The 27,224-nt window shown below is 41.2% G+C and overlaps 2 protein-coding genes across 2 annotated transcripts; both read left to right on the forward strand.

Annotated features, from left to right (window-relative positions):
- Positions 1–7,855: 7,855 nt before the first annotated feature.
- LOC137902922 (visinin-like protein 1) lies at positions 7,856–9,505 on the forward strand. The gene is made up of 3 exons (XM_068747027.1): positions 7,856–8,023; positions 8,955–9,170; positions 9,299–9,505. Exons 1-3 carry the CDS (start codon positions 7,862–7,864, stop codon positions 9,494–9,496), a joined length of 576 nt encoding a protein of 191 aa, XP_068603128.1. The 5' UTR covers positions 7,856–7,861; the 3' UTR covers positions 9,497–9,505.
- A 7,478-nt stretch (positions 9,506–16,983) lies between these two features.
- nt5c1aa (5'-nucleotidase, cytosolic IAa) lies at positions 16,984–26,423 on the forward strand. The gene is made up of 7 exons (XM_068747256.1): positions 16,984–17,127; positions 19,345–19,389; positions 20,422–20,589; positions 20,701–20,830; positions 23,468–23,590; positions 24,848–25,032; positions 26,067–26,423. Exons 1-7 carry the CDS (start codon positions 16,984–16,986, stop codon positions 26,421–26,423), a joined length of 1,152 nt encoding a protein of 383 aa, XP_068603357.1.
- Positions 26,424–27,224: the final 801 nt, after the last annotated feature.

A 27,224-nucleotide genomic window follows, 5' to 3' on the forward strand; every position in this document is an offset into this window, starting at 1 on the left:
AGGTGAAGTCACAACAAAAACACAGTTCAAGGTCTGCCTTCTGTCACTTTCAGAATATTTCAAAAAACATTCACATCCCCTTGAAAAAGACATTTAATCTGCTGTCCAGATTAGGTCTTTCCCCTGTTATTGAGCTTCCCCATGAATCTGCTGAGATCCAGAATGCCCCTGTCCAGTGGTCAGGCCCCGGCCCAGCTCAACACACTTATCCCATTACTGACTACAAAGCCTCCATCTTCCAGTCTCAGTCCCCGAGACAGACACTCTCTGCTGCAGCCTCTACTTACTACTTAGACTACCAGAGGACTTCCTATGATACACTTTGCTCCTCTCCTCTTCTCCCACTCGTCCTCTCTGCAGTATTTGTGTCGCATTTATACATGTTCCTATCTTGCCATGTTCCCCGGGGTTCTTGCCTCGGAGCGTGGATTCTGACCTGCTTGACCCGGTCTATCATCATTATTATCATATTATTACGGTTGCTGTTGTGCATCACTCTCGCCTCTCTTCTTCCCGTTTTTCTCCTTCCCTTTCTTTCTCTCTCTCTCACGCACAAACCAGCTGGTCAAAGCAGATAACTACCCATTTAAAATCTGGACCTGCTGTGAGAGATTTTTAAATATTGAATTACTTTATTTAAATAACATAGCATGCAAATGTTTTAATATCAATTACATGCTATGTTCGGACAGTCAGATTTGAAAAGAACAGTTGTGATTAACACAGTACAATCAAAGATATCCCAACATCAAAAAAAAAAATGAAACTACTTAAGATCCCTGAACTATATATAAGATATGCTTTAAATGTTTTTTTTTTTTACAACATAAATGTCAAACATTTGTACAATGTTCATGGAACAGTGTACAATGCGCTGCAAAAGATATTCAGATGAGACATGTTGCTATTTTAGCCCCAAACAGTCGTGATGATGGGTTCAATGCGCATCAGGCTCTCTTACAGATACATGTGGGCTGGACTGAAATTAGTCACAGGCTGGGAGAGGAAGATCAGCAGTGCTGAGGGAATGCCTGCATCGCTCCAGATGATCTGAACTCCTAGACTGAGAGAAGTCAAATCATTTTTCACTTCCTCCCTCCCAGATTCACTGGAGCCACTACAGCTCATTCGAGGCCCAATAGGTCAACTGAAGACATTATATCCCCCCCCCCCCTCCCACCTGAACCAGAGGGACAAATCAGTGAGAATGCTCTTCATTGACTACAGTTCAGAGTTAAAGATTGCTGTTGCCACTGAAGCCCATCACCGGAGTCCTTGAGGTCAACGACCTCCTCTGTGATTGGATCTTGAACATCCCTCTGGGCTGTGTGCTCTTTTATGAAATCTTTGTCCCTCAGGATAAAATAAATAAATAAATAAATAATGTTTCTTATAAGTCACACACAGTTGTTTCCTGAGACACGCTGACAAGATCAGCATTTGTAAACTCTGCATCACTTTGGTCTCTTCATCCATAAATCAGCAAAGAAAATGTTCTTCTATTTATTTTATGGAAGGGCAAATATGGAGAGGAGAAACCACCAGAGGGAGGACAAGAGGAGCAGTCCTGTCATGGGGAGAATAGAAGGATCTTAGAAAGAGAAGGGAGGGAACAGCAGTCAGAAGGAGATGAGACGAGCGGAGGAGCTATTCTTTGCGGAGTGTGGCAAGGTCAATTAGAGCGTTTCCAGGCTGCCATCACACAGAATCACACACCACACGCACACGCAAAGCCTCAGATGCACGCCGTGGCACGAATTGAGGTTTGAATTTCGTTACCAGGCGGCCAACGTGCCCATCAATTAGCAGGAATAAGATTGTATCACCGCTCGCTAAGGGAACAAGCCTGGAATCACAGTTACAAGCTGTGAGTGGCGCTTCTCCTCCAGGTCTGCCCTCATTCAAATAACAGCATGACTTCAATCCATTTTATTTCCCACTGGTGATGCAGATCTCACCCTGATAACAGATAATTCCGCTCACTTTCAACGTAAACTCATTTCATTTAAATCAAATGAGAGCAATCAGTGTGGAAACAGCAAAAGTCTGGAGTGTCACGCACTGAGAACAGGAAACACCGAACAGAAAGTTTGGAGATTAATAGTGGGACAATGACAGAAGACAGGAGAGATAAAAAAAAAAAAAAGAAAGGGAAGAGGATGAGAGGATGCGACAGTTTCGATGGGTTGTCTCCCGTGGCAACCCTCTCTTGCAATTGAACACACACACAGTCATGAATATTCATATAATAAAAACGACACAGATCCGTGCTATATTCATGCAATTTTCAATATTCAATATTTCATTTAGAGGACGAGATTAATTTTACATCAGATCATGCATTTTCATGCATTTTCAATAATACATATTTGAATTAGATGAGAAGAAAGGCATGAAGACAAATGAGACATTATTAGAGATACAAATAATTTACCACAGATGCATTTTTAGTCACAAAAAATGCACAATCGTAGTTTGAAATAATTGTAACTTAAACAATGTGCCTGAAGGGACAATTCTGATTCCAGATCCACCATATTTAAATATGTGGTTATTCAAAATCGATTAAGATTAGAGTACAGCTGCAGAGCTCTCTCTCTCTCTCTCTCTCAGAGAAGATGCGAGGCACAGGCACATCGATGATTGACAACACGCTCCGTCCAATCGGATTAAGAGGATGCACCTTTGCGCGTCATCCTCGCTAATCATTGCGCGGGGGGAGGCGGGGTTTATGCAAATGTATTGGCTGGGGAGACGCAGTGGTTCATTCATCTTCTACAACAGAGAGAGGTGAATTAACGCGCTGATTTTACATGCGGGAGGAACTGTTGCGGACCCCAAACATTACCGCGAGAACAAAAGGCTGAGGAGAGGTTGTTGTTGTTGTTGTTGTTGTTGGAGTAATTTCCTGACAGATAGAAAACAACAACAACGATTACAGGGTAAGTGGAAATCTTTTTTTTAATTAGTTTTTATTTGTTCATTTTGTACCACTCGTACTCATGTGCTCAAATAATGTGTCAAATATTAATTTGCTTGTATTTATTTCTCACATCAAAGAAGCAATAAGTCATGAACATGTTTTTACTGGTGTGTCATCGCAGGTGCTCACTGGGAGGGGGGACTGAACCCTTTACCCTATCAGTGTTGGTGTGTCGCACTTATTAGCACCACTAGTCAAGGTTTCAATTATACTGAGGTACGGTAGGGGCCACACTGTGTTGCTCAGGGACAGTTCAGGCTGCGGGGTCAGTTGAAACGTGCTCCATGGTTTCCTGGTTCAAAGAAAAGGGTCACTGTGGGTCTCTCACACTGAGAGAGTAACATTGCCATCCGCTCATGTGTTACATGTGGTGGGTCCGTTCTAGACAGCATTCTTTGGTCACTTCCACAGTCAGCTGGACGCTCAATAAATAGTATGCTCTGTGTAATATGACCAGAATTTCAGGTTCTTTTAGAATCTAATCTGCATGGAGAGATAACAAAATGTTCTTTCACTCACTTTGTGATTGATGCCAGACTCTCCATCTTTAATGGATGTATCAGAAGAAGTGCCTCTTCAAGAGGGAGACTTGTTGTTTGCCATTTTGCGCAGAATTATCTCACCCTGTGTTGCCGCCACGCTCCTCCACACGTTTTGTGTTTTGTGTGAATTTTGTTTGTGCATTTGTACAGTGTGAAAGAACAAAATCACCACCCAAGAATTCATATGAAAGGATACTGCGAGATCCATACTGCGACAGAGATAAATAAAGAAGCATGAAACAACCATTGTTCTCGTCTTACGAGAGTTATATTGTTATGTCCACTGTGGCGGACTGGCTGAGCTGGGAGCTCATTTCTGTCAGACCATAACTCTATAAAATACAAACTTCATCTTCAAATTCAATGATATCAGTGATCAATTCAGATACAACGCACTGCAGTAGCGCTATGACCGTCGGGATTGCTTTCATCATTGCTGCTTTCTTTCCACTCCATCTCACTCTACATTCTGATCAGTGCAAAGTTCTCCAGAGTATTTCAAGTGGTGCTCAGCATCCCATGAGGCATTTACAACAGCGTCAGAGGTACCATATTATTCAGCACTCCATTCTCCTCAATTAATACCTCTAAATGCACAATCAACAGCTGCCTCCTGTAGATAAATTGCACATATCACGCAGAGTGGAGTTTTACATTTTCATTGGCTAAAATGAGCCACGTTAGTAAATAGACCTTCCACTTTGGGAGGGTTTAAATTGTGTTTTTGCCTCAGGTAATGTAGCCACATCATTCTAGTTGTGCCATGCAGTGTACCTCTAACCGCACTGCACTGCATTCAGGACATAAATACAGAAGAAAGAGCCATCATTATTATTATTATATAATTTTTTTTGCAATGCATAGGTGCAACAGGGTATTTTCTGTCCGTAGTTAAATTAGGAGCTCTATGTTCTCAACAACTGCAGAGAAAAAGAGCAGTAATGCACAGTCGCTGGCAGATCATCAGATAGGAAAACTGTAATTAAAGCTGCTTCTACTCTGGAGTCAGAATGAGTGAGCACATCATTATCTCTATCTGGTTAGCCAGCTAAATTATGTTTATGCATCTCCACTGTCAGAATAGGCGGGTCTTAAATCTAAAGTGGGTGGAGCCTAAACCAGCAGCAGACAGGAATAACCAAAGACATTAATTTAATCCTTCAATTGATGCAAGCTGTTCAAAGGATGTTTGTAATCGTACTATTTATTTTTAAATGCAGTTTTTGAGAACTAATTACAGAACATGTTTTTTTTTTATTTTTATCAACTTTAATGAATGAACAGTCAATTACTGATCGGTGAAGATTTAATATAAACTCATTTTAGTCGAAGGCTGCCTGCCCCATTCTGATTTGTCTGCTGGAACATTAAAGTTACATTTCTTGGATTCCATTTTCCTGTCGTGCTTTTGGGTTCTCCCAGTCTGTGACCTGACAGTAATATCAGTTTGAAGCAACAACTTTTGTATTTACAGCATCTTCATTTATTTCTATCAGCGGCATGTATGTTGCTGTGACATGTAATTCTTCCCTTCCCTTTGAATCACTGCCATTTTGTCATTTTGTCAGTGCAGTGTGACCAGGTGTTTTATGTTTTTGTCTCATGCATCAGTGGCTTAGCGTGTGTGTGTGTGTGTGTGTGACCATGGATATGTTTGTTAGAAAGACTATTTTTGTCAGAAACACCTGAGCCTTATAACCTAACATGTTTCCCCAAAGGGTTATGTAATATGGTGTGTGTGTGTGTGTGTGTCTGTGTGCTGCAAATCACATCTGCCGTAGGTTAAAGGTACCACATGAATATTATTTTCCACATTTCAAAACGCTGGTCTGATATAGCAGAGGTAGAAAAATAGCAAACAATTACAGCTGCACTCACCCATACTGCATTCACCCGCAGGTTACATCGCTATATACCGAGGAGGTTAAATTGTTTGGGGATTGTTTTGGGGATATTTGAGGTAAAGGTTAGCTGTGAGACTGACTCATAAAAGTGCATGCACACAGTCATTTCGTCCCCTGTTTGTCTCCTGAGGCTCAACAACTACCATAGCGTTTCAAGTACTCAGAGGGCTGCCATGTTTCTATAGCAATAGAATATTATAATGATATTATTATAATAATATAATATAACAATACATTGGCTGGCATCAGTGCCACAAATGTTTAACTTCTATAAAGGATATAAATGTCAAAGGATTCGTCAAATGATTCCATTTATGAGGAAATGCTTTTGTCATTGTTTCTATCCCCCCCCCCCCCCCCCCCCCATCAGTATTTATTTTTATTCCTGTTATTTACTGGAATCTGAACTTTGACAGAATAGCAACTTATTCCGATTCTATTAATACTGCTGTATATTTCTGCTCAGTACTGCTGCTTTTGCATTATTGGATCTGGTAGGCTTTGTTAAATAGGCCATGTAAAACTCCACTGTTGAATTAAACAATACAAATCTAATCAAATGTGGAACACTGGCCAATATTTAGATTTTCAATAAAGTCCCCACATCAGGCCCAGATATCAGTCAGCCAATAGGTCAGGCCCAGTTGGCAGCAGGACTACTTCGATCACCCAAAAGCATCATCTGCGGCCGGATGGCTGTTTCGCAGAGAGCTGGGAGCTGTTGTCATGGCAGCACATTGTTCTGTCTCACTCACCTTCCATGACGACCATTCATGGAGTGGATAATCATTCTTATGCCAGGCAGATTCATCTGTCATCGGATTCGCTATTCATTTAATTTCTCTTGCTGCACACACACACACACACACACACACATCAGTGCAGTTAATGGCATGGTTGGTATTGGACTGGTATTGATCGCTCCGTTGTACTTTTTCCACTCTCACAAAGTCTATTGCTATTGCAAACATAAACACACACAGAAACAGGAAGTGAGTACTATATGGGATGCCCAGTTTCCCTGTTTTGTTCTGTTTTGTTCTATTTTGTGATACGAAGTATCACAAAATAGTGACAAATGTCCAACACCGGTTCCTGGTGACATGTTTTTAGTTCTTGCCTTGTTCAATCACAAAAAGTGAAAGATTGAATTCACCCAATCATCCCCAGCTACACATGGAAAGTTTGACTCATTGATCAGCTATAGACTTGTCGCACCATTTTCTGTCATTGGGCTATGTCATTCATCAGTAATAGAGAGGCTACACTCTTTTCTTGTATTTATTTTTTTATGTTTATCGCACCACACTAACCTTTTGGACCAATTACATATTACAAAGACTTCTCCATCATAAATTGGATTAGTCAATTGAATCAGTCTGGTGCTTTATCCAAAAACCATAAATCTTCAGATCACAGTGCAGCTTGTCTTTAAAAGTTCTTTATACCTCTTCTGAACAAGGTTAATATCCTTAAAACTACCTCTGATCATGATGTCATGGAGTATTCCTGTGCATTACTGGCGCTAGTTGTATTCTAAAACTACTGCTGTTCAGGGTTTAGGGAATGTGACTCATGTGAACTCATGTCTGGTTGGGTTACTTTTGATTCTGTTGTGTTTTTTGGAGTGTGATGTAGCTCAGGAGGTCCAGCAGTCATCCATGAAGTTGACACTTGATGTGTCTACATGTCAAAGCCTTCTCGAGCAAGATACCGAACCTCAAATTGCTCCGACGGCTGTGTGAGTTACTGTGTGAATGCTTATCTGAAGAGCAGTGATGAGCAGGTGGCGCCTGGCATGACAGAGTCTGCTGTCATTGTATGTGTGAAGGGTTGGATGCTGCTGTCAGGCTCTTTGGGTGGTCAGACAAAAAAAAAAAAAAAAAGGAATGATAATGGCACAGTTTATTCACCTTGTGTCATTTGTTGTGTGCTATTGTGAATTTGATGTCCAACATGCACTTTGATTGTAAAGGTAGAATGAAATCATTATGGGAATTCAATGACCTTGAATCTATTTCGATAAAACATTTTAAGTGTGATAATTCCATCTGTCAAATGCATCTTTGCTTCCCTTTTTTTTTATTCTCTGCAGCCAAAATTAGAAGTGCATATCTAAGTCGATTTTAAAAAAATGGTTTCCACAAGCTTGACACAATGGCTTACGTGAGAAGTTGTGATTCTATGCAGAATTTTAAATAGAAGACCAAAGTCTATTCATTGCATGAAACTCTTGATGGAGACACCTACTGGTTCCCTCTGTGTACCAAGCTGATTCCTTGTTTGCACCTCCCTCAGGGACCTCTGCTGCTGCAGCAGCACAGAGACAATACCGCTGTCGCACTTGTTTGTCTAGTACCTCCTCGCCCGTGTGCTCACCCCATGTCTCTCGCTCTGTATCCTACCCCCCGCCCCCAGAGAGGTGAATCATCATGGGGAAACACAACAGCAAGTTGGCTCCAGAGGTCCTCGATGATCTTAGCAAGAGCACTGAATTCAATGAAGCTGAGCTGAAACAATGGTACAAAGGCTTCCTCAAAGACTGTCCTACTGGCATCCTCAACCTGGAGGAGTTCCAGCAGCTCTACGTTAAGGTGAGGGACGGGATGCTTCATATGGAATCATGCTGTTCAGTGGGGTTTTTTCAACTATTCATTGCACTCCCCGACTTCTGTGATACAATAATTAAATACAAATATCCAAATTGCGAACGCTACCTCTTAAATGACTCAGGATGTTTGGTATAGCTTATGTTGATGCTGCTGGTTAATCAAGAGTGACTCTGTTGATGCTACTCTGTTAGTATCTGAAAATCTCATTCTGGAGGCTTGAGGCATCAGAGAGAGGTTGGCTTGTTTTCCATGGATGCACATGAGTTAAAGGTATTTTTAGTTTCAGTTTGCATATCCCTATAGTCTTCTCCTACCTAATCTAATTCCAAAGGGCATTGAAAACAACTGGGGCTGTGTACTACAATTAATAATCTGCCACCTGAGCTGTCACCGTCACAAAACCTTAGTTGACCGTGAGTTGCCGTTGTTTGCTTTGGCACTAAATGGTCCATGATGTTCCTGTCAACAGAGGGTCATCATTATTATTAAGACATAAGGAGATAAACAAGTCTAATTTAATTATCCAACTCAAAGCAGGTTGAAAAATTATTTTGTACTGTTTTTTGGTCGAATTTTCCATTCAAGATTTCCAAGTTTTGTAATTAGGGTTATGTATCAGAAAAAATAATAACCAAACTCACAATTCAGGAAAAGGATAAATACAGTGGTACCTCAGCTTACGAATTTAATCCGTTCCGGGACTAGCTTCGTAACGTGAAAACTTCGGATGTAGGGACATTCGTAAGTAGAAGTACCACTGTATTACAGATGCAGCAGAAGTTGAGAAATCATGAGCGGGATAAACTCTAAAAACACTGGCTCCTATTTTAACCATCCAAATCAATAGGGTCAAATCAATAGAATGATGCACAATGCGATCTCATGCATCATTTTGGTCACCCTCTTTTTCTAGTTTTTCCCGTATGGCGATGCCTCCAAGTTCGCCCAGCATGCATTTCGGACATTTGACAAGAACGGAGATGGGACCATTGACTTCAGGGAGTTCATCTGTGCCCTGTCCATCACATCCAGGGGCAGCTTCGAAGAGAAACTCAACTGGGCCTTCAATATGTATGATTTGGATGGCGATGGGAAGATCACACGCGTGGAGATGCTGGAGATCATTGAGGTGTGTGTTTATCAGTAGTGTACGACCACTGTGGGCTTTCAACTAGTTGCCTTCCTATTAAAGAAAGACACTTCCCATAATATATTTTAGAATAAAATCAATTCACCTGTTTCTCCTCTTCTCTGCAGGCCATCTACAAGATGGTGGGAACTGTGATCATGATGCGCATGAACGAGGATGGGCTGACCCCACAGCAGCGTGTGGACAAGATCTTCTCCAAGATGGACAAGGATCACAATGACGAGATCACCCTGGAAGAGTTTAAAGAGGCCGCCAAATCCGACCCCTCCATCGTCCTACTGCTGCAGTGTGACATGCAAAAGTAGAGGGAAGGATGGGTGGAGAGGTAGAGGGAGGAAAGTAATGGGGGGGGGGGGGGGAAGAAAGCAAGGGAAGCATTGTGAGGAGAAGGCAAGTCTGTAGTGAAGCTTTTATATGACAGCTATGACTAGGGTTTAGCTATGATTGGAACTCTGTTGGGCCGCTCTTTTTGACGCCATTCTTTTCTTCTAAACCATCCTGCAGTGCAGTAAAGTCCGACTGGACTCCTGCTTCAGTCTAATCATGTTAGATGATTCGGGGAGGAAACAGAGACCCCTGCAGTTCCTTTGGAACCAAGATATATTGCATCAATTTGTAAAGGAGGCATGTAGAGGTGTCATTCACAGTGTCGGTCTGTGTGCCTGGCAGCTGAGATGACAAAACAGTAAGGGTGGCTTTTAAAAGCGCAAAGATGTGCTTTTTTTTATTTACATAACACACATTCTTCTTATTTATCCTGAGTCTGCTATCTGTATAATACAGCATGTTACATAGATCGCAACAGTCACAAAGAAAACATGGTTTGTTGTCCACAATCAGCATTGCCAGCACAGTACAATCAGAGTTTACAGCTTTCAATGTTAAAATAAAAAGGAATCATTCCTGAAAATAAGTCTACTTTGCTCTCTTTGTGAGTTTTGCAGTAATGGAAATAGGAAGAATACAATCTACTCATGTATTGTCGGCCTGTAAGGAAGGTACACTCGATTTGCTTAGAGACACAGCCACCCTGCCTCTGTTCAGATGTACAGTTTTAGTTATATTGGAGTTTGTGGGGTGCATTCTGGGTTGTCTCAAAAAAAAGGCAATGAAATAGTATCGTTAGTACCTAATCTGACATTGTCAGGCTAGCTATGTTCCACTGCATCCATTTTAAATGTGAATTATGCCCTCATACTTAATACGTTACCCTGATGCAAAGTTAATCTTCATAGATCCCCCATATTAACAAGTCATTTATTCTTAATAGCTAATATTCCTGGTCATGAAGACTGGGCTAATTTAATTCAAATTTAGGTTTAAGATTAATTGCGCGTGACAAGTAGCCAGTCTTCCTCACTTTCCACCCATCCACAACCCCTTTACCATTTTAATTTGAAGAAAGGAATGGCATTAAACCAAGGAAGAGCCTGAAGTATGGCCCACATGATTCAACTACAGTGACAAGAGAGAAGGAAATGCTCTGCTGATGGAGAGAGGATCATGCACATAAGCGACACCATGAGCGACATGAGTTTGTGTCATCCTGTCCACGTGTTTGTGAGGAGGAATCAAAGAATGCATGCATGGACATTTTATAAACCAACATACACCTCATAACCCAGATCACACTCTCCCTACGCGTTTGTGTGCATCGATTCATTGGTTTTGTCTTCACGAGGACATTTTAGATTTACAGCACTCTGTCCAAATACTTTTATTACAAATCAGACGAGCCATGAATGTCTCAGACTGCTTGCGGTGGGAAAGCATACTGATTTGCTTCTCAGTGAATTTCTGGTTGCGCCTAAAGCTTTTCCACAGATACTAACAAAATTAATGTCTTATTAAAAGTAATTAGGGCAGCCCGGTGGCACAGTGGTAAGCACTGTTGCCTCACAGCGAAATGGTTGCTGGTTCGTCCCCGACTTGTGGCCATTCTGTGAGGAGTTTGCATGTTCTCCCCGTGTCTGCGTGGGTTCTCTCCGGGTTCTCCGACTTCCTCCCAACACCAAAAACATGCAGCCTAGGCTGATCGGTGACACTAAATTGCCCGTAGGTGTGAGTGTGTGTGTGGCTGATTGTCTGTCTCTGTGTTGCCCTGCGATGGACTGGCGGCTTGTCCAGGGTGTCCCCTGCCTCTCGCCCATTGACTGCTGGGATTGGCTCCAGCTTGGCCCGCGACCCGATGACGGAATAAACGGTTTGAAAATGAATGAATGAATGAATATTAAAAGAACATCTAGTTAGTTTGTAAAAAAGGTTCTGCACCACAATATGACAACTTTGTTCAATTCAAAATCTCTTTAAAGACTGTGGCCTCAAAGCTCTGCAGCAATTTGTGAATTTCTGAAGTGATATAATTCCTATTGTTAAACAAGCTTTAACTTTTTGGAACATTTCTAATGCTTAACATTCAGAAGCTAACCAGTCAGGAGAGTCAGAGTATATTTGGAACCGCAGGTAAAACTCTGAAACTGAACAAACACAAGTTAATTGGCTAAAAAATACATGAAAAAAATATTTTGAATGCCTTTGTTCCATCTTGACTGTAACCTGTCGAATCATTCCAATGTATTTTTTAGCAATAATTTTCAGGACATTTTATTTGCTTAAATAGAGCCAATTAACACTTTGAATAAAGGCTGAAATGTTCTACTTTTGTTGTTTTTGTCCTAGAAAACATTTTAATTAAAAAAAGACCTAAAACAATGTATTACAGAGCTACATTATTTGGTTGCTGTAGCTAATACATGTGTCTCAACAGCAAGAAATAATTATATGAAGCATTGATTCTCTGAGACCAGTAATTTGGGCAAAGAAAATGGAGCAAGAAAAGTGTGGAGCAGGGTCGATCATGACAGTTATTACACACTGTATGACAAAAACAGTGTTTGTCTGAAGGGCCAAACCTGCCTCCACGATTCTTCGTTGTTTTCGCATGAAAAGCTGCAATAGCAATTCTTCTCCGACTGTCCAGCTCGCCCCCCTTTTGTCTTCTTCCTCCCTAAATGTCAGGGAGGATGCTCTTTGATAATAGAAGGGAGAGGAACTTTGCTGAACTCAGATCTAAAATCAATTTCAAAAAGGGAAATAGGTTGAAGAGGAAGCCTTGATAGCTTGTGATGGCCTACGTGTGGTCGCCTGCTCGTGAATGCGAGCGATAGCTGATCCCTACAAAGAGTAATGCGAGCTGTGGGCTGCGTCATACTGAAAGTCAGGAATCTCATCGGTAGTTGCAAAGTCTTTTTCATTGCATTCATTTAAAAAAATAAATCAGCAAAATACAACGTTGATTATCGGCTTTTATGTAGCTGATCAAATCTGGCTTGTCTTATTTCGTATCATAAATAAATAAATAAATAAATCATTTATTGCGCTTTAGATGAAGGAAACTGTTGTAGCCTATTTGTTATTTAATTGTAAAATTGTAAAAAATGAGTGTAAACCCTCACACTGGAACCCTCACCTACATTTGCTTTTGTGGTCCGCTGATATTCGCTATGTGCTGTCTTCAGTATGGGATGTGCCGTTTTGTTTCCTGTTGTCTGCTGTTGGAGTTCGACAAATCATACTCGAGTATAAATTGTTGGCAGGAGGAAGCCTGAGATATTAACAGACAGGAAGGGTCGCCGTAAAATGAAAACCTCCATTGTGTCACAGTGTCACCTAGTGGATGGAGATAGAATAAGTTCTTTGCAGCTTTTTCATAAATAAGAACATGCCTTGAGATCAAAAATGACAACACCCGTGTGATGAAAACAAATCAATCTGTCCATCAGCTGTAATTAATCTGGTTTCTCCAAAGTAATGCAGAAATCTGAAACGAGATCATTTCAAAAGCAAACAAAGGAGCCCGGCGAGGAAACGAAACCACACTTACTTTTGTCAGGGAATCAGAAGCACGAATGAAGACAAATGAGAATGTTGCTCTTTATCGCTGAAATCATTTACAAATACATGCAAGCTAACAACAGTGTAAGTGCGAATGACAATGTTTTTTGTTTCTTCCACGGACCCTAAAGAGAGTAAATTAATGACATTTTCTATATTTTAAGTCTTTCTTGTACTCAACAATTACAGAATTTTTGAACCCATTAGAAGAAAACCAGACACGAGGATAAAGTCTTACATGTTATTTGCCGTTTACAGACAGAATTATCTTGTTATAATTCACAACATCATTATCACAGGCTTGATTCCTACTTTACGTTGAGCAGTCTGCAGCGAAACGGTTCATTAAAACAGATTAGCTCAAAATGGCTTCACACTGTGTTGATATCTGTGCTCCTCTTCTTGTTGGATGCCGTCCATGCTATATTAGCGGCGACTTAGAGCGAGAAAGTCACTTTGACTCTCCTCCTTGAGACACCAGATGCAGATGCTTCCTGTTTCAATCGATTCCTTGTTGGATGTTTTCCAAGCCGTGTCCAATTTAAATTTAACGTTCGCTCTGTAGATTGTATGTGCCAAAGATTTGACCCTGTCATGTGGTAAAACTGAAATATGGTTGCTGTTGTTATATCAGGTGGAGTCTAAAATGAAGTGATGTTGTATTTACATGCTCATCAGCTGTAGAACTGTAGAAAAACACAAACAAGGGGCGTATTTCATTTCGACAGGGAATTGTTTTTGCTCAATTGTGAAATCTAATTCTAATACAACATTTCTCTATGATGTTCTTGTAGATGTCAGATTGTCCGTCCGATGGGTTTGCTTCCGTTTTGAATATTGTTGGGCTTCTAGAACAAAGACAATGTAATTATTTTTGTCACATAGAATAAATCACATTGATGTCTGCAGGAACTGCTGCTGGTTTCTTGCCATGTGTTTCCACAGTTTAACACTCTACCACAAACACAACAGCGAGTCAAGGGTATGAGTCACTGTCTAGCAATGATGTCACACTGCTACAGTTCTCACCTGACGTGCTGTTCTCATGGTAACCAGGCCGAGGCCGAAATAAGGAGCCATAAAACGGAGCCAGACTTTTATTACTGCACATTTATACAAAAACACACACACAGTGCAGATTCTGAATTAAATATGAGTTTGAAAATAAATCCTGCTTTTTAAGTTTTGCAAACTCATTTATGAAACCAGAAAGCCACGATGGAATAATTATGCAATTTAAATATGAATGAAGGTCGAGCATAGCGTTTATGACTCATTTTGGACATGTGGTCCCTTGAGAGACAAACACTAATTGCCCGATTGCTTTGTCAAAGGACAATACTGTACTGCTTAAATTAATTACAAGACCACAAAAAACACTCAGCACTAAAACACCACTGTTATTTGATAAAAACACGATAGAGCTGATAGATCTAATGTCCACTGAGTTAATCAAAATGTTTAGTTCTTTGCATTTTGGTTTGAATTTAGACATTTAGAAATTAGGATTTAAAATGTTTCCTTCTGTTCTGTCTCGTAGTTAAAAAAAAAGAAGTTTGACTAATGATCACATGTACATGCAGCCGGAGACAGATATCTGGGCTCTTGCTTTGCAGCTTGAGCAAAGAGCCACGAAACATGGTACACTAGAGACATTTAGCAGTTGTTAATTACGTCAGTTTCCCCTCCCGCACAAGATAAGAAAACACACAGCGCCCAAATTTGTGATTTATGTAGGGTAACCGATAACCCCACATTCCGTTCTCCTCCTTAACACAAATTGCTCTCCCTGTCTGGTTCACGTCAAACACTCAGGTCTAGCGGCTGCATCTTCTTCTTCCGGCTTGTCCTATGAGGGGTTGCCACAGCAAATCAACCGTCTCCACTTCACCCTGTCCTTTGCATCCTCCCCAACACCAGCCACTCTGCTGTCCTCCCTCACTACGTCCATGTATCTTCTCCTGGGTCGACCTCTAGCCCTGTTCCCTGGCAGTTCCATCCTCAGCATCCTTCTACCGATATAGTCCCTGTCTCTCCTCTGGACATGTCCAAACCATCAAAATCTGGTGTCTCTGACCTTATCTCCCAGACTGAAGGAAATCACTGTCCATTTTATTGCCTGATTTCTAATTCTAACCCAATTCTAAATCCTAATTACTAATCCTAACCTATCGACGACATGTTTGGGTTAATTATACTTAGGAGGGTAAAAAAAAGAGTAAAACAATAAACAAAGGACATAATGATTATTCTAACAACTAGTATCAATCTATTCTGACCATTGTTATTTTAGACTTCAGCTCTGCCAAAAAACGAAACAAAAATATTAACTAATGTGCAGCAAATAAATTACACTACAGCAGCAGAGGTTGTGACGAAGTAATGCAGTTTTTAGAGCAGCCACAAGATGGGACTGTAAACTCAGTAACATTCAACTGAGTTCAGTAAGTTTTTAGTTGCCATAAAGTCTTCATTGATCCAAGGACTTCATTGCTGTCACCGTGCTGTCCTCAGCTTGGTTTACAGTATGCTCTGAATTCCAAAAATTAAGAAAGTATAGCCAAGACTGATGGAATTAGTTTTACAGGTATTTAAGTCAAGTATTAGAATATATTCAATTCTGATTCAATGATTTATTCAATATAAATGCCTTGAATAATCATTAATTCTAATTATATTCAGTTTCAATGTGGTTACAATAGATGGTACAAACTTCAATAAATCAACAGTCATGATGGGACAGAACTTTTAATGTCCTTTGGATTAATAAGTCACTACATTTCTAACTTTGTATGAAGCCACATATTCATCTGGCTGCTGTACGCCCTGCATGGCACTGTGCCACATCAATGAACCCTTAACTCAACCTCTGTTTCAAATGAAGGTCACATCCATTATCTGCTATACCTTCAGGCTAATTCAGCTCCCTGTGTCATGATCAACACCTCCCTTATTCACTCTCACTCTCTCAACCAACTCGCTTTCTCAATTTACACCTTCTAAGTCTTTTAAATGCATGTTACTTATGTCAGTTACCCTCCAACCATTATCGATCACTTAAAGCTGTTTACGTAAACTTGTCTTGTTCAGACGAGACTGCAATGAACGGTAAGAAATTCAGGGAGTTGCACTGCGATGTCAGTTATAAATGACACCCCCCCCCCCCCAAATAAAAAAAATCGTATTTTTTATTTGGTTTCTTAAACAGTTAAACTGAATCACCTGAACCTATTTTTATGTTTGAAAATAGGCTCACCACCGGATCAAATGGCTCATCCTGATGGATGGTTGCTGCTCTCTGTGCTTGAATGTCCCATGAGCCTCTGGGCAAAATGCGCTGTCAACAAGAGACTGCAAAGGGGTGGAGCCAAGATTAATAAGGACGTAGGGCTGTGATTGGTTACAAAGGGGAGAGAGGGGCTTGAACCAAGCCACGGAGCAGAGAGTGATTGAATGGGACAGAGAGGAAAGGAAGGGAATGGAACACTGACTGGGGAAAAGAGATACTCAGAGACAGAGGCAGATGGACTGCTGCAAAGCCTGCAACACACTTAGGAAGGAGAGGCTGGCTAGTGTCACGGTGTGTGTATGTATGCATGCATGCATGCATGCAGAGAAGCTGTGTGTTTGGTAATGGTTGTGAACGAGTGGAGGCTTTCACATCCTCTGGAAATGTGTGCATTCAGCGGTAGAGGAAAAGGGGATACATCCAAGTGAACGGGAGACAGACGTGAGCGCTTCGGCTGCCGTCACAGGGCAGGTGATAGGAGAATCCTAGTAAATGCTGCAGACAGAAGAAAAGCATTTTGCTTATTTGATTTTTCACAATAACATAACTGCAGGAAGAAAATCTTGGATCGCAGGGGCCCCTTTGAAAGCACAGCGAGGGGCATTCTTTATGGTTAAGATGAGCCTCGACCATGTGCAGGTGATGAGTGGACAGGTCAAGGAGCTCCAAGTCTCCCCTTCATCCAATGGGGACAGCAGAGACTCGTGGGAAGAGAGGGAAGACCACTTTGGCCTCACCACCAAGCTGAAACCAGTAAGTCACACAAGCTACCATTTATGAATGTAAACACATGAGTGTGTGTGTGTGAGTGTGTGTGCGCGCGTGTGTGCGACTGTGTCCTCTGCCAGTATGTTTGTGTTTTAAAATTATTATGTCCCTTCTTAAAGATATATACATATATATATTACTTGTCTTCCCTGGTCCTGATATTTGTCTGATTAATATTTCATTATTTTGAATCTAATGGATTTAATCATATATGACAAAATGAGTGCAAAACAGCTGACTGAAAGGCAAATAAAAAATACTAAATGCTGTAAAACTTGATATTTTAAACTGGATCAAAGTGAACTCGCTACTAGCTCATGTAGCTTACTTGGATTTATTGACCTTTCATGGTCAGATTCCATTCCACCAGAATTCTGCCAGAAACATGTGAGAACTGAAAGTCAAGCCACAGGGGCGTATTTTCTACAATGTAAGAATCCACCACTTCTTAGCTGTCATTTTACTTATTACTACAAAGTGAATATGGAAAAACACAGATCCATCTCTGCCCTCATCTGAAACTCCATACAGATTTCACATATGGCTGCTATATTTAGAGTTTCAAGAAACGGCTTTTGTGTATACTGCAAGAGATTATTCATCAGAGATAACGGACCACACAGATTAGTGAACTTTTATTATAAATTAATAGAGCAAAACTGAACATTGAACTTCTATGTTTAATGATTACTTTATAGTAAATCACTATTCTTATGTTCTTATACTCTTTCAATTGGTCAGTAATTATATTCATGTTAATGCGGCAAAATGAGCAATTTGCATCAAAATCCACTCCCTTGTCTGTTTCCTCATAGTTTTTGTGGTAGATAGAGATTAATGGAACCACAAAGCTTCAGTATACCAATCAAGTATTGTAGGCTTAAAATTACATTTTTGGAAATTATGTATTTAGTATTTAGTATTTTGCTTTTGCGTTTCAGTATAATGAATTCAAGCTCTCCAACCTACAAATATCTATCTATCTATCTCTAAATGATCATTTCCAGGCATTTTAATTTTTCACAGATAACAAACCCAAATTGCATCAATCAATCAATCAATCAGAAACTGCAGAAAATTAAGCAGCAGAGTGACTCTAACAGACAGCACCCCACAAAAATTGGTAGAATTGAAACTGCACCATTTTGTCTGGCCAAATAAAATATTCTATATTTATTTATTAATGTGAATTTTTACTATATTTTTGATTATTTGTGCAAAATATTGAGTATCTTGTGGTTATCAATGAATCCATTTGTGGATATGTTGGGAACCGTCACAGACAAAACAGCACAACAACACTGCTGTTACTGGCAGAGCTCCCTCACACCTTTCTGTTCTGTTACCATATCTGCTAAGGCCTGAGCAGTCTGCATCAACACTGGCCTTTCACCTAACTATAAATATCACCCCCACCCCCCCTTTACTTGCCCCAACCCCATCCCTCTCTCCCCACACTCTCACTTCTTCATTCTCCTTTCTGTTCTTTCTCTGTCTTTGTCAGGAAACCTCTTCCACCTCTCCCCCCCCTTTCCTTCTAGGATGGGATGGCACACAGCTCTAGTCGTGTTCATGACAGATGACTCACGGAGCTGGGTCATGCACACATACCAGTTCGTCTGACCTGGTAGAGCTCTGACTGGATTAAATGTGGAAGGTGGGGAAGAGAGAAAGGGGGAGCTTCAACAACAATTCATTTACTCTGTGGCACACGGAACGATAAAAGTGGTATAAAAGCGTATCGCTGAGATTTTGGTGCCATGTGAATGAAATCAAATGATATTAATAGACAGGAGGCGGTTCTGGCAACTGCATGATCCTCTGTGAAGGAGACTCGTGATCTCAGCATTCACAGTAGGTGAAAGGCCCAGAGGAGGCAGGTTCTTAATACCAGTATCAAATCACACAAAAGAGCAGGACTGTTGCACTGCAATCACTCACAGTGTGCGTGTCATGATATTCATAGAGCAAAATGTCCCCCGAATAAATTTAAAACATTGCAAACATCTAGAAGTAAAACCCAAGCTACATGCTGAATTGTGCTATTGTGTTGTATTTTTCAGGCATTTTGTCAAAATATGTCTCATCAGAAAAATATCTTCACACAAAATGTATTTGGGGGTGAGTTGTCAATGAAACTCAGTTGTAACTGAATGCTCTGAAGTGCTATTAAATATAACAAACTGGGTTTTTTTGCTAAAGGTGGCAGGGAGACAAGCCCGGAAGGTGGAGGGAGGCGTATTTTTCGTAAGTATGTCCCTTCCCCGTGTGAAGTCAGTGGTTGTGTCCATGGCTTCTGAATGGTCGTCACCTTCTGTGATGGCTGTTCAAAGAGCACGATCACCGAACCTCCCACTCTACTAACCAGCAGCCTGACCCAATGCATCGTGCATGTGCCTTTCCAATGAGCCGACAGGCTGAGTTCTGACCACCAGACACTGAGAACACGTGCTCCGTTTCATTTTAAAAGTTAGGAATATAGGATTACAGTATATGCTGTTGAGGTTATGCATATAACGTCAGTGTAGATGGTTACACCCACTGAGCAGCAACATGCACTTAAACTTGAAGGAGTACTCCAAAAACACATCTAAAGCAGAAAAGGGCTGTTGGAGTTGTGTGTTTATCATCAAAACATGATTTACTGTCATGGGGAGTCCAGATCTCTTTTTTTAAGATACAGCCACATATCTTTCAAACATGCACGAAATACATTTGAATGACTCTTACTCTTGATTATTGCGGCTACATGTTGGGGCAGTGTCCGTTACTCTGTCGTAAAATTTGGGCCCCTCCAAGGATATGATTTATTCTCCAAGATCTGGAATACGTTCGCAATCAGGATCTACTGCTGCACGATGATGGAACATTATGATTTGACCCTACATTGATATTTTTAATTTGATTGGCCTGCTATGAGCAAAGTGCATTAAAGTTCCCACACTCCTCCAGCAATCTGAATCATGAAGATGAAAACAGAAGGAATGAAGAGATGTAGACTGTATCAACGGTGTTGCCCCAGAGGTCTCTTGTAAAAATGAACAGTAATGCTTCTATCCAAATGCACCTATGAAAGAGGTGTATTATTAGCTGGGTTTATTCGCGGGTCACTTTCTCAACCACAGGTAAAAATAGGGCTCATCCACTCCTCAGCCCCCCCCCCCCCCCCCCCCTGTGTTTTACGGCCATCCTCTTAAAGGCCACCAACTGCTTTCTCATCTTTCCCTTACTTGCATTCTGCTTCATCGTAGCATTTCCATCTTCCATCTCTTTCTGCAGCCAAAGCCAGAGAACGCCGTGACTGTCGCCGTTTCCTCTCGCGTCTTGTTTCGGACTGAGCAGGAGCAGAAGGTGTTCGAGCAGAAGGGAGTGGAGGAATACCTCAGATACCAAATCGAGCATGAGAATGAACCCTTCGCCCCTGGACCCGCTTTCCCCTTCGTAAAGGTTAAAGCCAAGCATGTCACTTGCAGATAGACTTTTAGGTGCAGACTCAACAGCTCACGTTTGTTTGTTTTTTAGCTCACTGTTACTTCCCCCCCCCCCCCCCCCCGACAGGCTCTGGAGGCAGTGAATGCTCATCTGCGGGTGCTGTACCCAGAGAGCGAAGAGCTGTTTGACATTGTTCTGGTGACGTACAACCACGCACACGTAGGAATCCGGCTCATCAACACCATCAACCACCACAGTAAGATTCACACAGACTAGATGGATCACTTTGTAATGGCAATAACTCATCAGGTCGTATGCATGATTTGAAAAGCAAGGGCTTTGGAGACGCTCAGTGGTAACATCAGATACAATGCAGCTGAGAGAAATGTGCATTTAAATAGCTGACTGCCATTGATAGGGCAGTAAGAGATCAGATTTCATACACTCACTGCGCTGCAGAAATACTGTTGGTACAATCAATTTCCATACACAAGAAAGGAATAAAAAGACTCAGAATGTGAATATTGATCCAGAATTTGATCCAGTTAAATTGATTTCATGATATTGTCCAAAATCAAATAAAAAACTATTTCATGACTAGACTGGCACTCAAGGCAAATACCAATTCCTGTAGGGAGAAAAAGACAATTCTGGATCTACCTCTTTATCTGTATATACTCCAAAATGAAATGAACAGCTTCCTGGCTAATGTCACATTCAACAAATTTCAGGCAAACACATCTAGTATTTTTCAAGAAATTATGCACACAAAAAAAAATCCCTGAATCATCCAATGGCTCGGTACATCTGGGTGGTCTCTTTCTTTTCTGAAACTTCAAAGTAAGGGGCCTTAAAGACCTTGATATACATATTAACAGAATTACATAACATCCAAGTTGACCAGGATGGTGAAACTGACACCAGGCTCAGCTGAGAAACAAACAACCAAATGTATCAACAGCTGACTGGCAGGCTCCTTCCCAGGGATGTTTCAGACCCTGCGAGGATACGCTTTCTTCCTCTCAGACCACTTCCTGCTCAGCTTCTCACATGTTTTGTTTTGTCTTTGGAGATGCTGGTCAGGGTGAGATCAAGGTTCCCTCCTTCGGGATGTAAGAATAATTTGAGAGGCCCAAAACAAAAACAGGTCTGTGTGGAACCAGCAAAACAAGAACACAGTCCTCAAGAGGCTTCCCTATTAGATCTCTCCGATGGCTCTCAGCATGCAGTGTCCAACGCATTCAAACAGTACTGTTACCTCCGACCTTTCCTGCAGGACTATAGGAAGACATCAGTTCTCTGCAGTGAGGGTTTGTTAAACATCATCCCTGCTGATCACGGTCGCTCCAGGAGATGCAGTAGTTTCCTCTGAAACTAAATCTGTGCACTTCAGAGAAGTGTTTAGTGACATTTATCACCACTGGCTGCTTATGATAGCTATTTTTATCAACTGCAAAGGAATATCATTGCTCACCTTGCATGCCTTTCCCAGGATCTTCGCTGTAGTTGCAGTCGTGCATGTCAGTGGGCAAGCAGCCTGCCAGAAATTTCATGAATCTGATTTGCATACATACATACATATTTTGAGGTCCTGTAATGTGCCCTGGGAGCATAAATATTGAGGTGAATGTGTGTGACTGAATTAGCATGCTTGTCAGAAATCAAAACTGAAATCATTACATGACCTCATATATAAATATATATATACACACAGGCAATATGAATAATATCCTGTAAGAACAAACAATCAGCAAATTTGGGGTTAGATTGTTAAAATGCCCCGCGATGTGCTGGCAATGCATTCGGGGTGTACCCCTCCTTTCACGCCCCCGGAAAGCTTGGATAGGCTCCAGCAAAGGCGGAAGAAAATGGATGGGTGGATTGTTAAAATGCATTTTAAACCTGCTGATTCTTTGATGTGAGAGCAGCGTCTTTGCAGTCCTGCTGATTTCCTGCTTTCCCCACTACCATGTGTGAGATCGTCTGAAAAAATACATAAATGATGCTACGAGCGTTGATATGAAAACATTTGCAGGACAACAAATATTAAGACTTTATTGGTGAGAGCCTTTTCCATCGAGAGACTCCCACGCTCTGGCACACATCATGAAGGAAGGGGATGTTTGGTTGGGAGGTAGTTATATGATGAGGGGGGCGGTAAAACTCACAGAGGCCAGACTACAAAGCTAAATAAACCCCTTAGAAATTCTGTAGAGGACAGTTGGTTTATTGACTGATGAGGGATCACTGGGGGGGGGGGTTATAGAACTCTCCATCGGCCTTTAACCTGTGGACGAGTCTCGATGCCTGTTCCTCTGTCCCTGTTTACAGGACAATGGATTAGCTGCAAATGTAAAAAAAATAAATGCTTGGGTTTTAAAAGACATGTTCACAGGGCAATGTGAATGAAACAATCCAAGAGCACGCAGATCTGCACAACAGTTCAGTGGTTCCACAAATTCACACTGGAGGACTGTTGATAAACTTTGAACAGAGTCTGCACTCTGCAGTGCTTTTTTGTGTGTTTTTTATTGGTGCTGTACTTCTCCTCGTGTTCCGTTTTAATTAGGACCGCGTTGTCATCATTAAAGAGGAGTTGATTTTCCTCAATTCCATGGCAACAATATGGTGGCCTTTTGAAAACATTGCACTCTGGTCCCTGGTTGGCAAAAATTGGCATTTTTAGGTCATCAAAATGCAGTTGTCCTGTTAATGAATGGCAAAAATCCAACAAATGTTTCACTGTTGCAATCCCCCCAAAAAATGTGAAGACATCGTCGGCGTCAGGATCTTTATTTATAGAACTCCCTCTGAAGAGTAAAGAGTGAATCTATACTCTTAGAAACAAAGTACTGTAATGAAACTATAACAGGTTTTTACCTCTTGTGCTCAGATTTGTTCATTGAGAGGTTTTGTATGACGGGAGGAAGCAGCCCGATTGGTTACCTGAAGGCCTGGCACACCAACCTCTACCTGTCTGCTGATGCTGACAAGGTTAGGGAGGCGCTGGCTGAAGGTGAGAAATAATAAATGTTAGCATTGCATGATTCTTTACTATTAGATGCAGAGTATGTAGTCTTTTTGATTCAGTTGCAATCATATGATTTAATATTTTTATTTTTTTTTCATTTTCACTGCTACTGATTAGTGATAATGAGGAATTTCCCGGAAACTGATCCATATTTTCTAAACTCAGTGAATTTGGATGGGTTAGTGCTTTTCTATGCACACACCTCGCATTACATCTGTCTTGTGAATTAGCAAAAAACTTGTCCCTTCTAGTCACCCATTTAATTTATTAATATCATTGTTGCACATAAATGTATTTGCCAGAAGGTCAGAATGATTTAAAAGTCTAAGAAAGTGGATGACATTTTTATTTATGCATTCATATTCCGAATCATCCTCTTGCCCTTCTGGTATATCACATTCCCATAAAACGCAGCTGAACAGGCCAACATTAAAGTGCAATTTGCAGCGGTGCTGGACATTGGACTTTAATCTTAAACCTGCCAATATTCAACTGAGTTAAATCGCATGGATGAGTTTGTGACCATGGTGAGGGACAGCATGGAGACAGAACGGGATGGCGTTCTTCGCCTTGCGGCTCATTTCTCTCTTTTCCACCACGGACCGGTAGAGAGACTGCATCACTTGTGGATGCCTGTCTATTTCCTGTTCCGTTTCTAGCTTAGGCCAAGCTCAGTGATAGCTTCATGTTGGTCTTCGTGGTACTTATTTACTTCCTGTCACTAACGCAGTGACTCTGTGGGAAGCAAACACCCACCAACAACCCCCTCTCAAACACTGCCAAGCACAGGAAATGTCCTTGACATTTTACTCGAAAAGGTCTTAATTAACTTTGTTTCCATTAATAGTCTCTTAAATAAAGTGATGAGGCAAAGGAAAGCTGGTGTTACCTCACAATAATCCAAGTTCCTGTCTGCCTGGTTCTGGTCCTTCTGTCAAGTGATGTGTTTATTACATTTTATATGTGAGAAGCGTAATTAAACCACATGCAAAATCTGCCTTTACCTTGATGGTTAGGTTCATTGGACATGTTTTCAATCGTAGCAGATTGCCTGCAGGTTTCAAAACGCGTATCCACGCCAGTCTTAGCCAACCATCACTTGACTGTCTAACGTCAGTTTAACTAAAGGGAACAGAATTAAGGGCAGTAATGTGATGTAAAATGCGTAGTGGAGTGAATTTAAATACAACACTGAATGTCATTAAATTCTTAAATTGAGTGTTGATCTGTCTTTGTGTTCAGGCATCGCTGCAGCCACTATGTTCATGCCAGAGAAGCTGACAGAGGTATCGGAGTCTCAGCTGAGGGTGGCGTTTGATGGCGACGCCGTTCTCTTCTCAGATGAGTCAGAGCGCATCTTCAAGGCCCACGGGCTGGACAAGTTCTTTGAGCACGAGAGGGAAAATGAGGACACGTTGCTGGATCATGTATATATTACCCTTCACTCAAAATTTCATGTTATCCTTCATACTAATCAAACATTCTGCTTCAGTACTCATTGCATTTCACACAAAATGGAGGAGATTGTCATTTTTTTTGTCAGAATTGAAAAATCCCGCTAACAGAAATTAAGGCAATCATCTCCTTTGTAGTTTAAGATTGGCATTTATAATGCAAATGGATTTGGAGACATTCGGGATATAAAATCCATGTCACATTCTACGAAGACATTATGCAAAACGACAGGATTCAGACAATTAGTGTATCTAAGACACCGTATGTGTAACATGAGTTTTTCGCTGAAGACGTCAAAATGCCTACATTCAAATGGTGCTTATTGAATTAAATTGTGCCTGTGCCATGTGCACCTAAACATGGAGCAATCAAAAATGATGATTCAAGGTTAGCATAGTTACTACTAGTCATATGTACACGTGCATGCTACCCCAAACTTTTCCCATCATAAGGAAGTTGTATGTCTGCATACAAATGTCCAGCTCATTTGGTCCAGAAATTAAATGGATCATCCTGTCAGTTATTGTCCTGGGTAAGACAGGCTGAAATGAACAGACAAAACATATGAATAAATAAATACAAACTGCACATCTTCCGAAGTTCCGACTGATTATATTTCTCAGTGACTGGGATCGTCACCTCAGTCAGAGGTTAGGCTTTGACCAGCATCTGTTTGTTGGTTTGACTGTAGATCCATCTGAAAGGGCAGAAGCAAAGTTTCCTTTTTCACTCTCAGTAACAATGCCAGACAGAAGCAGAGCTTTATCTATTTTCATTCATTCAATGAAACATGTTTTATCATCTTGAGTTGAGTTTCTTTAAAAAAAAAAAAAGGAGAGTCTGTGGAAAAGGAAATCCAGAATGTGTCAGGAGTAAAGTAATAAAGGATGTTTCCATTTGTTATACATAAATACTGTTTTAAAACAGTTCATTCTCAAAACATATAGTACGGCATGGATGTAGCCGCCCTGCATCCTGATTCAAACTCTGTCTTTCCCTCTGACAGGGGCCGCTGAAGGGCTTCCTGGAGGCACTGGGGAAGCTGCAAAAAAAGTTTTATGCTAAAGGCCAGCGTCTCAACTGTCCCATCCGGACATACTTGGTCACAGCTCGAAGCGCAGCCAGCTCTGGGATCCGGGCGCTAAAGACACTCAGGGCCTGGGGCTTGGAGATCGACGAGGCCTTTTTCCTCGCAGGAGCACCAAAGGGCCCCATGCTAGAGAAGATAAGGCCTCACATCTACTTTGATGACCAGATGTTTCATGTGGAAGGAGCAGCTGAGATGGGCACAATCGCTGCCCATGTGCCCTATGGCATCGCACAGAAACATAACCAAAAACAGAAAGCCAGTGTGGGGAAGTAGCCAGTCAGACTTTAAAGGCCACTGGTCAGCCATCCAACTAGGGACACAGTGTTGGGAGAAGGATGGGGTGGAGAATCTTTCTGAAGAAGGGCACAGTCATGCTGCAGAGTTCCAGAGCGCTTGTTCCGAATTACGCAAACACATTTCTATACTGTAGGAATTGTACGTTTGTTATGCTACAGTGTAAATTGTCCTGGGTCAACGCCATTATGAGTTGGACACAGGCCTGGGTGGAGGTGAAGGGGAGGGCTTGGACATGTCCCACACCTTTACTTTCCAAAACCTCAATCTGCTCAGTACATAAATGCTCCGTTAAAGCAAGGCCCAGCTGTCTTTAGGAGGACGACGCCCATTCAGCGAATGCTGGACCATAAGAGGGTGAAGTAAAGGTGGAAAACTGTACACACATATACACACACAAAAAGGTAAATATACTGCACTCAAGTACTTCCATTCGATTTGCGCTGTATTATATGAGCTACTATCTAAAACCGTCCACAGCAAATACAGAAAGCCGTATGTTTCACTGCGTGCCTTGATTTAAATACATTTAAAATGCACTTTGTTTCCCTTTTATGGTAACAAGATGCTCAAAACTGAAGGAAGGTTTAGTTGATTCATTGTCAAAATATTTTTTGTACATTTACAGCGACAAGGAATTTGACTCTGATGCTTTATTTACATTGCATTGACATTAAAGTCAGGATAAATCTATGCATGGATATAAAATAGAAACATTTCTAATGACAGACAACTGTGTGCCATAATTGAAAATATATTATATAAAATACAGTTGTGTGA

The sequence above is a fragment of the Brachionichthys hirsutus genome, chromosome 13 (assembly GCF_040956055.1).
Source record: "Brachionichthys hirsutus isolate HB-005 chromosome 13, CSIRO-AGI_Bhir_v1, whole genome shotgun sequence".
In the NCBI taxonomy this organism is placed as follows: Eukaryota; Metazoa; Chordata; class Actinopteri; order Lophiiformes; family Brachionichthyidae; genus Brachionichthys; species Brachionichthys hirsutus.

Excerpts from the sequence above, each read along its gene's own strand:
- nt5c1aa (XM_068747256.1), top strand. The coding sequence starts at position 16,984 with ATGGTTAAGATGAGCCTCGACCATGTGCAGGTGATGAGTGGACAGGTC. Across the intron at positions 19,390-20,421 it reads TGGAGGGAGGCGTATTTTTC|CCAAAGCCAGAGAACGCCGT; the intron begins GTAAGTATGTCC and ends CTCTTTCTGCAG. Across the intron at positions 20,831-23,467 it reads CAACACCATCAACCACCACA|ATTTGTTCATTGAGAGGTTT; the intron begins GTAAGATTCACA and ends TCTTGTGCTCAG.
- LOC137902922 (XM_068747027.1), top strand. The coding sequence starts at position 7,862 with ATGGGGAAACACAACAGCAAGTTGGCTCCAGAGGTCCTCGATGATCTT. Across the intron at positions 8,024-8,954 it reads TCCAGCAGCTCTACGTTAAG|TTTTTCCCGTATGGCGATGC; the intron begins GTGAGGGACGGG and ends CTCTTTTTCTAG. Across the intron at positions 9,171-9,298 it reads AGATGCTGGAGATCATTGAG|GCCATCTACAAGATGGTGGG; the intron begins GTGTGTGTTTAT and ends TCTTCTCTGCAG.